General features: G+C 46.5%; 1 protein-coding gene across 1 annotated transcript in view; it reads right to left on the bottom strand.

Moving 5' to 3' along the window:
- The window catches only part of TSPAN12 (tetraspanin 12), a 64,582-nt gene extending 52,700 nt beyond the window's left edge, over positions 1–11,882 (bottom strand). The window contains exons 1-2 of the mRNA XM_024193707.2: positions 11,671–11,882; positions 10,901–11,038 (exon numbers count right to left, since the gene is read on the bottom strand). Of these exons, the coding sequence (XP_024049475.1) occupies positions 10,901–10,966 (66 nt within the window). The 5' untranslated portion in view covers positions 10,967–11,038; positions 11,671–11,882. The remainder of the gene's footprint in view (positions 1–10,900; positions 11,039–11,670) is intronic.
- Between the last annotated feature and the right edge of the window lie 796 nt (positions 11,883–12,678).

The following is a 12,678-nucleotide window of genomic DNA, read 5'->3' as shown; positions in this document are numbered from 1 at the left end:
CTTCTTTATAGCCTATGTCTGCTGCCTTCCACAGAGCCTTGAGTCAATGAGAAATTCTCAGGCTATAGCAACAGAGAAGGGATTGGGGAGTATTGGCAAAAACATTTTCTGTAAAGAGAAATGTCAATTTAAAAAGAAAATGAGAGAAAGTACCCACAAGAGCAATGGACCATTCAAGCTGTTGGACATCATGGCTTAGCGTTCTAAACATCTAGTTTGAAATATTTACTCTCCCTGGAGCCATCAGTCCAAATATAGACAGAGCTGGCTCACACCTTCATCCTCAAGGTGGATGCACTGAACTTCATGCAGTTAACTGTGTGGATTTTCCAAATCAGGCCTTAAAAGCTATACTTCCCTTGGCTGTCCATGGCCAGTAAGAAGCCGAGCGCCTTTGCTAACAGGAACTTCTCCCCAGTGTCACTGTCAAAATTCCCTCTCCCCACCAACACCATTTTGCAGAGGCTGAGATATTGGTCAATTGCTGTAATTCCATGGTGCTAGACATATATAACGCATAAAGAGATTTGGGATGAGGTGATACACACATTTACATTATGAGTGTCATCCCAATATTCAGTGAGACACAGTATATTGGGATCACTGTCAGAGCATTCCTGTCTCCTTTCATTTCCAAAATGAAGGCAGAGACACCAACCCAGAGCATCAAGCTCAGTAGTCTCCCCTTCCTCCTCAGTTCCCTTCTCCCTTTACCCACTCACCTCTTATTCTGACAGCCCCTGCCTCTCCCCCATATAAATCCAAATGCCCCAAAAAGAGACCCAGGACTATCTTTCTACAGTATGTGTTTGTACACCCCCTAATCAGAGCCCTGAACCTGACAGAGGCCTTTATGCACTACAACAATCTAAAAATATTAGATAACTGATATAACCTAAAGATTCCTTCTTAACTGGGAAAACATTAGCACAAGTATAGCTATTAAATAATACACTCCTGTCCCTTTAAAATCCTGGCTTGCAGTGATTTCCTGCTCTGCAGGATGAAGTCCACTGAATAACCCTGAGTTCTGTAGAAAGATGTTCCCTTCCTACAGCTCTGCTGGAATATTCTCTTCATATATGGGAGCTGAGAAAAGTCTCTTCAAGAGAACAGTCCTTATCTAAAGCCAAAGGACTGAATCCATAGGTGCTCCAACTCCCTGCAACTCCCAATGAAGTCATTTGATGCTAGAGAGCAGTGGAAACAGCTTCTCTCAGGATTTGACTCTAATGGAAAGAGGATAAACTGGATTGTTATGATAGCAAAATCAATGTAAGTATAAAAGAAACCAAAGTTACAAGATACTACATGTGTATTTATTATGGTAACTTCACTGGATTTTATTTTGAATCTCACCTTAAATATGCAAGGAGATATCAGGTTAAATGCCATAAGAGTCTGGCTTGTCTTTAGCTTAAGCACCAATCCGCAATTACAATAGTACACGTATGTGCACCAACCTCAGCAGCACTCAAGGAAGAAATTGACTGATTTTATAATAATCTACAGAAAACAATACAAGAAATTTCATGACATATTGGTGATGGGAGATTTTAATGCAAAAGTAGTATCGGATTGGAATTCTGATTCGATGGCAGATTCAGACTCGGTGAAGAAAACAGAAGAGGAGAAAGGTTACTAAATTTCTGCCTAAGCAACAACTTGGTGATAATAAACATGTTATTTCACCAAAGAAAGCCATAGAAGAAATGGACTTGGATATCACCAGATGGGCAAACGAAGAACGTGATGGACTTTGTACTTGTGAATCGCAGATGAAAATCACATGTGTTATCATGTAGGTCACTTGCAGCTGATATTGGATTAGTACAGGCATCAATGAGGTTGCAGCTGAGTGCCGAGAACAAAGATTTGTGTGTCACAGTTTCAGGGTAACTGAGTCTGTATTCTTCCACTCCGTGGTCTACTCCAGGAGTTCCCACTGTGACAGATGAAAGTCCTAGGACGTGTAAGCAGTTCAAAAGACTATACTGAGATATGCCTGGCATAACAGGCATCAGATATGACAGACATGGACTTTTGGGGCAATAAGTGTTAAGTGGGGTAATCCCTGGGAAGTGGTTAATGCAAATTCCATAACTGTGGATTATGCAAAAATCCAGATTTTGAAGCTATACACTGAGGAGAGGGCCATTGACTAATGATTACCTGTTCCTGGAGACTAGCAATCAAAGGCACAAGCTGTCAAAAGGAAACAGCTGAACTGCCCAGTCAGGGTTTCTGGTTCCTGATCTAAAAACTGACAATCTTATAACCCAGGGGGCAAATGCCGTTGATGGGGTTTGAAAGACTGATGCCTACCAGAGCCTTATGTTGGAGTTGGAGGTAATACCTGGTAAGCTTTTTAGCATGACTGTAGATTATTTTTATATGTTTTTTCTGCTATGCTTTTCACCTTAAGAATAAATGTACCTTACTTTGTGACGGTTGGTTGGCGAGTGGCGTACACTGTTATAGCCCCTGTGGAGATTTCAACCAGAGGTGCTGGACCCCAGTCAGACCTACTGGGGAAACCACAGAGAGATGCAGAGAGACTGTAAGGCTAAACTTCCAGTCTGGAAGGAGAGAGATGTGGGTCTCCGCCCAAAAGAGGTGACTGCTGGGAGCCAGAAACCTTAAGAGGATGACCTCAAGGAAGACTGGGGTGGGAGGAGGTGGGGGAGGGTCAAAGGTGCAGTTAATACTGAAATTGACACAACAATGTGGACAAATTGAATGAGACAGATAGCAGGAAAAAATACAATAAAGTTGTGAGGAAAAAATATCATGTCTCTGGTGAAAGAAAAAATGAACACTGAAGAGACCTGGAATAGTGTAAAAGATAAGATTACAAAAGCAACTGAACAAGTGTTGGGCTACAAGGCCACAACAAAGAAACCAAGGTAGATAACCTAGGTTGACCAGAGAGATAAAACAGGATGTGAAGAGACACTAACATCTGGATAAGTGAAAAATATAAAGAAACAAAAGAATACGCAAAGAGAAATGACACAGGGATTATACTGAAAGATAAAGGAACTGGGTGGGACATACAAGTTGAAGATGCAGCAGTAAAAGAAAATCATAGGCAAATAACTTTGGACAAACAAGCAAAGAATAAGTGATAGAAAGAATATTTTGAAGAGCTGTACAATGTGCAGAACACAGTACATGAAATGGTCTTGGAGAAGCTTCCCAGTACAAACAAGGGAGAGCAGATATTGGAATTCTTACAAGTAGTAAAGACCTTGATAGGAAGTTTGAAAAAGATGCTGGGCAGTGACAACATAACTAAAACGCTGCTGCAGGCAAGCAAGGAACACATGGTACAGACAATGCACAGGGCTTTCAACTAGATTTACAAACAAAAACAAGTGCCAAGAGAATGAGGGAAAGCAATAATAGTACAGTATTGAAAAGGAGATCAGAGTGAATGCAAGAACTACAGAGGAATCAGCTTATTGAGCATGCTGGGGAAAGCATTCAGCAAGACATGTTAGAGGAGAAATGAAGAGGTACATGGAAGTGGCACTTGCAGAGGAACAAGCCAAATTTATACCAGGATGAAGTACAACAGATCACCTATGTGTGATAAGACCGATATTGGAGAAGTGCACAGAACACAACTGAATCTGCTACTACAACTTTATAGACTTCAAACGGGCTTGTGATAGCAGTTGGCAGGAAGGGTTATGGCAAGTTTTGAGAATGTATGGGATTCTCAAGAAACTGATCAAGCTGATAGAACACAACTACAGCAAATCAATGAGGGCAGAGAGTAGACAAGAAGCGAATGGAATGGTTCAGGACAACTATAGGTGTCAGACAAGGATGCATGTTGTCACCAGATTTGTTCACCTTGGTAGTGGAAGCAGTTATGGCTGTAGCACTGAGAGATGAAACGGGAGGAGTCATGTTACACGGGAGAACAGTGAATAATCTTAGATTCACAGATAATGTTGACTTCATAGCATTGACCCCTGAGCAACACAGTTATATGGACTGTAGCGGGGTGGTCACTCGCTCCTGCCTTAAAAGGCTTAAAACAACCCAGGGAGAGGGCTGTGGCAGGGAAGGAAAAGCGGGGCTGATTGGGGAAAGCAGCCTCAGTTGGGGGCCACGCCCCAATCAGGCCGAGGCTGGCTTAATGAGGGCCCAGCTGGCCCTTATAAGAGGGCTGGGGCCAGAAGCCAGACACAGACTCTCTCTAGCTTTGAGAGGGGAGGGACCTGGCTGCAGGGAGCTGAGAGAAGGTACCCGAGGTGGAGCAGGGCTGGGGGAAAGCCAGTGGAGCTGGGGAGCTCCGGCCTGGAAACCCCCCAGGCTGTGGCCTAGTGGAAGGCCAATTAGGTACTGGGGATGGAGGGGGCAGCCCACGGGTAGGCAGAGGCAGCAGGTCCAAACCCCCCTTGCCTATGATGAGTGGCTTTTACACTGCAGTGTGCCCCAGTGAGCGGGGGCTAGATGGTGACTGGCAATAGCCCAAGACTGAGGCAAGGTGGGGATAGTGGGTGGGGGTTCCCCTGGGTGGGGAGACCCAGAGACTGTGGGGGTATTGCCAGGGGGCAACACCCCAAAGACAAGGGGCACTGGGTCCTGGGAGGGACATGGGGGCCAGTGGCAGTGGGACACTGGCCTGCAGAGGGTGTGCCGGAGGCTGGAGATGCTAATTCCCTGAGAGGACCAGCAGGAGGCACCGCAGTGGTGAGTCGCACACCACGACACCGACCTAACGCCCAGTGTAGACAGCACTATGTCAACGGGAGGGCTTCTCCTGTCAACATAGCTATTACCTCTCACAGAGGTCTTCACTGAAGCACTATATCAGTGCAGCTGTGCCGCTGCAGTGTTTTAAGTATAGACCTGCCTGAAGACTCTGTTATTGAGCAGGCAGAGAAGCAGCTGTAACAGCACCCCAATTGCTTCTACTAAGCTCCTACAACCAGATTAATGAGTTATGACCCAGCTGACCCTGAGTGAAAGTTATTAAATGGGACAGCAAGTATCATCAGGCCTACCACCACATTACTGTTTAGTGCTACAGTGACTAAGGTACTGGCAGTAGATTTACTCCCATCTCACATATAAAAGGAAAGGCCTTTCAGAATCTGAGGGAGGTTGCAGCTACATGTTAGCAAGTGCAACATCATTCCCATCCTCCTCCCTTACTAAGACTTCCTCAGAACTTTCTGAAGCAGCAAAGGCAAAAAAAATCAATCATTCTTTTGGTCAGCTGAGAGAGCTTGATGGTATACCTCACTACAGACTTGTGGAGCAATAGGCCATTTACAGACTGCTTAAGTGTTATGGCCAGTAGGTCAGCAGTGGCAGAAACAGCTGCCTCTATCAGAATTCCTCAACACAGTTCTTTTATTGGCTTTAGTGCCTGGTCTTTTTTCAAGCACAAAGCATTAAACTGTACACTAGGGAAAAGCTACAAGTGATCATAGCAAAGTAGCTGACAAGCTCCTTTCTCTCCCCCTGCATTTGAGGTCCCTGACAGCAGCCAAAATGTGAAAATGACCGTGTCTAAAAGCAACTTTCCACATTTGCAGTTTCCCAATAAGACCTGTGGTTACTTTAGCCGGTTCTACCAGGCATGACATCTTCTTAAAGAGCTCCACATGCACAATGGGCTTCCCTGTGAGAAGATATAGCTGCTGATGGCAATGTCGTAGAATTCCATGCTACACATGCTGGTATGGCTGCATGGATGGCACATAGCATAACAACATTTTTGTGTTTGCTCCTCCCAGACCCAGGCCATCAGCCTGCACCTAGCATGGAGGATGTAGGCAATCTCACGTCCATTTGATGATGTCTCAAATGTAGAATTCAGGAATAATGATGCTATCATCTTCCTACAGGAGAAAAAATACTTATCTCCATAGTGTAATCTGCCTGCTCAAATAGATACAAGGTAGTCCCATCACCAGCCTACAGCCAAACAGCAACTCAGTGAAATAGAGAGAGAATATCACTAAATCCTGGCTAGGTCCCTCAAACCATGATTTAAAAAAATATAATTGCTGTATTACTTAGTTATTTCAAGCAAACCTTGATGGACCTTATAGCTGGGCACATTAAGGACAGGCTTCTCCTAGTCCAGGGGTTCTCAACCTTTTTCTTTCAGAGCCCCCATGCAAATATGCTATAAATCTCCAAGGCTCACCTGTGCCACAACAACTGTTTTTTCTGCATATCCAGTAGATTAAAAGCCAGGGCCAGCATTAGGGGGTAGCAAGCAGGGCAACTGCCTGGGGCCCTACATCACAGGGGGCCCTGCAAAGCTAAGTTACTTGGGCTTCAGCTTCAGCCCCGGGTGGTGGGGCTCAGGCTTCAGTTTTCTGCCCTGCGCCCCAGCGAGTCTAACGCCGGCCCTGCTCTCTGGTTTATTTTGGAGGACCCCCTGAAACCTGCTTGCGGCCCCAGACTCCTGGTTGAGAACCACTGTCCTAGACCACTAGTCATGAAGCTATTTGGTAGCAGCATCAGCATTTGTAAGGGACACCAGTTCCAAAGCAGCCAGAGTGAAAAGTCCCTTTAGGATTGCTTGGAGGAATTCAGACCTGTATATCCCAGAGCTTAAGGTTTCTGCAAAACATTAGAGCTATACAGATGGCAGAAAATTATCTTTAAGACACCTCTATTGTGTCTGCCAGTACAGAACTGCTACTGTATTAACAGCTCCAAAGTAATGTGTGCCCTGCACATTTACAATAAGCTGATCTTGTCTAAGCTTCCTGCCATCCCATGCTTACTCTGAGCTGGTGTTTATTATAACTGTGACCAACCAGCAAAAAAAGACCCTCCACAGATACGAGATCCCCCACTCCATCTTTATTCAAGTGAACATTGACTTCAATGTGTGTGTGTGTTCAAACCCTTAGAGACAAGGGCATGGGGAGACTCACAGAACAGTACCGTAACAATATCCACTACATGCACTGTACCAAACATCAGCAAGCAATTTGCTTTCAAAAGACATTTTGTTAAAATTGACTTAGTTATCAAATGTAAATGTGGTCAGGGAAGAGAGGGGAGCAGAGCATGGCTGTCCACAAAAAAAGAAAGTATGAGTATAATTTTAATGCACACCTACAGCCCATTTACATCTACCCCTGCCTCCAGCCATACAACTCTGACTTTCATCTTCTTTTTGCTTTGAGTTGCTGAACAGTTGTACTCATCTGCTTCTTTATACATGAAGAATCACCACCACCAAATGGGCTGGACAATTTTTTATTTTAGTTCTAACTATTTTAATTTTATATATGGCACACATGATTTGTTGTAGAAAACTGCTTCAGTCTCTGAAACATCTGTGGTACACTCCTGCAACTCATCTGCTGATGCTGGCAACGTCTATTATTTGATTATACATTCACATGCTATTATTTTATCATGTGACTGCTTGAGTGCAGTGCCCAGGCCTCGTGCAGCAAGCTTTGGTAACACACGTTATTGTTAACAGTGGGAAGGATTCTTGTTCTGAAGATCAGGCTGGGCAGTTAGTTTCTAAAGCTCATTGTTATACCATAGCAGTCTTGGAAAATCCCACATCCCTAGGGTGAGCAGAAAGATTTCCCAGTCAAGTCTAGCTTACACCATCCATTCCCAAATAAACTAACCTTGTTTAAAAAAAATAATTCTAGCCCTTAATGTTGTGAAGAAAATCTTAACACATGAATGGAGTATAAAATAGGACTGCTGTTACACTGCCAGGCCTGTAGTGTACTGCCTCAGTTCAGCAGCAGATCCAGTAAAAAACCTGCAGTGAAAAGAGCTGCACTGGCTCCCAATGAATCTTCTAGCTTCCAGTCTGACCAACCCCAAGCATTCAAAAATCAGGAGTCAGCCCCCCCCCCCCCCCCCATTTATGAGATTGACTTTCCAGTCACAAAATTTAAGAAGAATGCTGCTTTCTTTTCATTGTTCTTTTTGACTTCTGGTGTTGGAGACTTGAGGGTTGACATTTTCAAGCTGCAGATAAAGGGGCTAGAAATTTCCCTTTTTTTTTTTTTTTTTTTGGTGGTGGTGGTAAAAATGAAAGCAGAGATTCTGAGGTGATAACAGGACTTCAGCTGTTGGGTCGGCAGCAACACTGTGACAGCCAATCCCCCCAGGCCTGCTTCCTCTCTTCTCCTCAGAACACTCAGGCTCAGCCACCCTGTGGCCTTCTCCTTTGAACAGCCCCAGCCTCCACTTAATGTCGCTTGTCAGCTTTCCAGGCCCATGGACCAGAATAAATGACACCAAGCTTGTTAGCCGCCTCCATGGATACCAGCAGGATTTCATAAGCAAGCAAAGAAGCCCAGGACTAAGGCAGAGGCATTATGAATGCAGCAGTCAGCATGAGAGGCAAGACATCCACCATCAGGAAAAGATTCACAGTCAAACGTGAAGTATGGGAGGTACCTAGTTGGCTGCTGCAGCTTTCAAAAATTGTTGCTGAGGTAATAGATTTGGTAGGACTGGGAAGAGAATGGATACATTTGGGGAGGGGAGAAGAGACAAGAGTGGATTAAGTTGGTGAGAAGAGATAAATTGAGGTGTGAATGGGGACTCAGCAAGTGGGGGGATTCATAAGTTAGGGGATGAACCAGTAGCTGTAGAGTGAGGTGTATGAGCAGTGAGTGAATGGCAGAATGGGGCCACGTCCAATACATGTATGTAAGAGCTGTCCATCTACTCAAGTGTGATGCTGAATGCAGAAGGGGGGGTTCTTATATTTCACGTTCAAACTACTACTTTCTAGGACCTTAAAGGAAATAACACATAGTATTGTAGCAAGCTCAACAGCACAGTGCTCCAGAATCTCACTATTTAAAATAAATAAATAAAGCTCTGTGAAACCGGAATCTCTCAAATGCGTCAAACAGTATGCACACCCAAAAAATTCAAACAATGTAACATAGGAATTAGCCCAATGGTTCAACCAGTCCACTACAGTGCCCAGTACCAAAGAAGTGAAAGAAACCCAGTAATGGAATAACCTGTACATTTGGGAAATTTCTTACTAACTTCTATTAGTTAATGAGAGACATGTCCACAAGCACCTATTTAGGTGTCTATGGTATATGGCCCTCAACACCACAGTATCTGAGCACCTCTCAAACATTAACAAACTTATTCTCACAACATTGTTGTGAGGAAGCAGAAATGAAGTGCCAAGATTTAAGTGACTTCCCCAGTGTCACATGGGAAGTCTATGCCAGAGCTGGTCTTGAATATAGCTCTCCCAAGTCCTGTGCCTTAACCACAAGACTATCCTGCCTCTTGACCATGAGGATTTTTGTTCGTTATAAATTCTCGCTCATAGATTATTCTGTGCAATGTGTTCATGATATGAGAGGATAGGAGTAGGGTGCCAGAAGTAATTGCATGTGCTTAAAAAAAAAAAGTTTCCTCATCGAGTTACATGGGTTTATTTTTTAAACACACAGCCCATAAAATAAAGTGGGAATGAACACTTATGAAAATGGTGCAAACTCATTATCAAACAAAACCGATACCAACAGATAGCGTTTGGCTAGCATCACGCTCAGGCACCCTGAGAGCACTCCATCATGTCAAAGAATGTACCACTTTGCACCAAATACTACCTAACAATTTCCTATCCCACTCCAAACCCAGAATGGCTCCCAGCTTAACTGTCAGCCATCTCAGGACAGCTCTAAATTATGTCATTTAGCTTGTGCACACTTCCTGCATGCCTGGTGAGTCTCCACACCAACTCCTCATAGGCCAGCACAGTGGGCATGAATGAGGCTGGGATGAGCCAGTAACACATAAACATTGTTTATGTAGATCCAATGGGTGTATTTTGCCTTTAACCCTTCTATACTTAATCCGTGTAAAGCCCAATTATGGGGATGAGGTGCATTTCAATCTGAGAGAGTGACTGAAGACTGAGGAATCTACATCAGGGCAACCTCTGGCACACGTGCCGAAGGCGGCACACGAGCTGATTTTCAGTGGCACTCACACTGCCCGGTTCCTGGCCACCGGTCTGGGGGGCTTTGCATTTTAATTTAATTTTAAATGAAGCTTCTTAAACATTTTAAAAACCTTATTTACTTTACATACAACAATAGTTTAGTTATATATTATAGACTTATAGAAAGAGACCTTCTAAAAACATTAAAATGTATGACTGGCACGCATAGAGTGAATAAATGAAGACTCCGCACACCACTTCTGAAAGGTTGCTGACCCCTGATCTACATCATGCACTATGCGCAGCAAAAGCTTCTGGGGCCAGTGCTGATCACACCCCCTTGTGGGGGGAGTTTCAGAAACCATGATGCCTCTATAAATAGAGCTTAGACTAAAAATCTGTAAACAAACAAAAGCAACAACAAAACAATCACCCCACCCCTTATGTGATAAGGTAATACACTATAGATTGTCTGAGCCATAGCCCATTGAAGAGAAGGGAAGGACTCCCAGGACTTTGGATCAAACCCTCATAGAGTAAATAATGTGGATGTGTTTGGGACAACCAGGAGTCAACTCATTCATGTGATGTTATGAAACTCATGAAATCCAGCATTAGCCCATCACTGGATATTTCCCTTCTCTGTCTATAGACACATATGCACACACATGCACTTATTTATATCCCCAGGTTAAAATCAAGTCCAATTTTATTTGCAACTAGTTTCCAGGGTCTTTAATCACCCTGCTTCCCCGATCGGGGGTGACTGGCTGGTGGCCTAGACCAGAGGATCCCAGAAGGGCAATTTGTACCCTGCTCTGAATGGAGGCGTGCTGCCGCTCCGTTAATGCGTGCTCGGCTGTGCCCCCTGGCGCACTAGCGGCTGGCTGGGGCTGTAACTCTAGCCGGACGTTGCCACCTGCTTGGCTGAGCTGGGGCCGGCTCATCCCGACTCACCCAAAAGAGCAGATTGAGGGCGTAGAGCAGGCAGCGCAGGCACTTCACCGAGTCCTCCCTGGCCATGGTGAGCCGCCGGCGGCAGAACGCCCCATCCTCTCACCACATCCTCCCACCCGAGGCGCGGCCGCCAGCCACCTGCAGGAGAAGGGAGAGAAGAGCACCGCGGTCCGTCGGCGACCGAGCACAGGCAGCCGGAGGGGCAGCGGAGCGGGCACGCCCAGGTGCGCGGCCGGCTCTCGCTGCCCCCCAGGCCAGCCTCGGAAGAATTGGTGGGGGGAGAGGAGAGAGGAGGGAGAGGTCCCTCGCTCGCTCGCTGCCGATTGTCAGGGCTGGAGACGGCCCCGAAGGGAGGTAGCCAAAGTTCCAGGTAAGTCCCCGGTCTGCTTCTGTCCCGCCCAGCCCCGCTCGGCCAGTCCCTGCGGGGGAGACGAGGCGGAGCGCCCCGGCCCGAGGGCTGGCAGCCCCAGCGAGCGGTGCCCTGCAGGCAGTCGGGGCCGCGCCGCCGGGGTAGGGCAGAGCGCGGACACGGAGTCAGTCACCCTCCCCGCCCCCTCCGGAGATGCTGCTCAGCGCGCCCCGCTTGCCTCGTCCCAGAGCGGCCGCCCCCAGCTCCCCTGCCCCGGTGCCCGCTGCGGGCGGAGAGGCAGGGGCTCGGGAGCGCAGGCTGGCTCCAGCGAGGAGTTTAGCGCGCGGCTCGGAAGCGTCCTCAGTCCCCTCCCAGGGAAAGAGGCGCTCGCCGTGGGGAGGAGAGGCGGAGAGTCACTTACCGCGTGGGCTGGGAGCAGCCCTGTGCGCCCCACTCGCTGGCTGGCACTCAGCGGGGCAGGGAAGGGCGGCACCAAGTCAAGACCTTCATCTCCGGGGAGCGCGACACGCTGCCTGCGAGCAGGGAAAGTGCTGGGCACTTACTGGAAAGTCTGTTCCACTCCCTCCCCCTTTCTCAGCCCTCCGCGGCTCTGCAGGACAAGGCAGCCGCCGCCGCCAGCTGCACACACACTGCCACGCATGCTCCAGAGCCTGCTCCGGGCGCTTGTTGGGTCCTAGAGGCCACTCAGCTGAGCTTCCCTCTCTTCCACCCCCGGGGTCACGGTTAGCTCAGCGTCCCTGTGACCCTAGTGGGGTGAGGAAACTTGTTAGCCACTGGCACCGCGCACCATGGCTTCTTTTGGTGCTGTGCAGAAAAGATCATTTTGATGGTGAATTCAATTCTTAAAGAGTTGGGAACTCAGAATCACCGTCACCACTCCATGCAAACACAATAAAAACACAACGCGGTCCATTGCCAGGCGATGCATGTACTAGAGGTTCTCCATCGTGCAAAGACAGCGGCTTAATTTATGCCCTGCCATGAGTTCAAATGAGAACAAGTTGCTTAAAGTTGTGTGTGTCCCTGAGATACCCTATGCAGATTGCAGGCTATGTGTGCCTATTGTTAGGGAAGGGAGTAAAGGATATCTGAAATGATGATGATGATGATGATTATTATATTTATTATGTATTTAAGTTAGATATGGGCCAAAAAGGAAACCCTAATTCTGAACCTTTTCAAATTTCAGTGGGTAAGAGTTTGGATTCTACTCCCCAGATCTGAATCTGCTTGTATGGTTTTGGTTCTGAGTCAGATCCAAAACCTAAAGTGCTCTTTCTTTACTGGTTCTGCCTTGGATGCAGTTGAAATCTCAGGTGAAAAGCTGTTTTTGTGACATTGTGGCCCAGAGTGGCAAAAATCTCACAAGAATAGATGTTCTTGCAAGATTGACTGAAATGTCACAAGA

The sequence above is a fragment of the Terrapene carolina genome, unplaced genomic scaffold, assembly GCF_002925995.2.
Source record: "Terrapene carolina triunguis isolate 2854851 unplaced genomic scaffold, T_m_triunguis-2.0 Scaffold68, whole genome shotgun sequence".
Lineage (NCBI taxonomy): Eukaryota > Metazoa > Chordata > Testudines > Emydidae > Terrapene > Terrapene triunguis.
The sequence above is the reverse complement of the archived record's forward strand: the minus strand, read 5'-3'. Positions and strand labels throughout refer to the sequence as shown.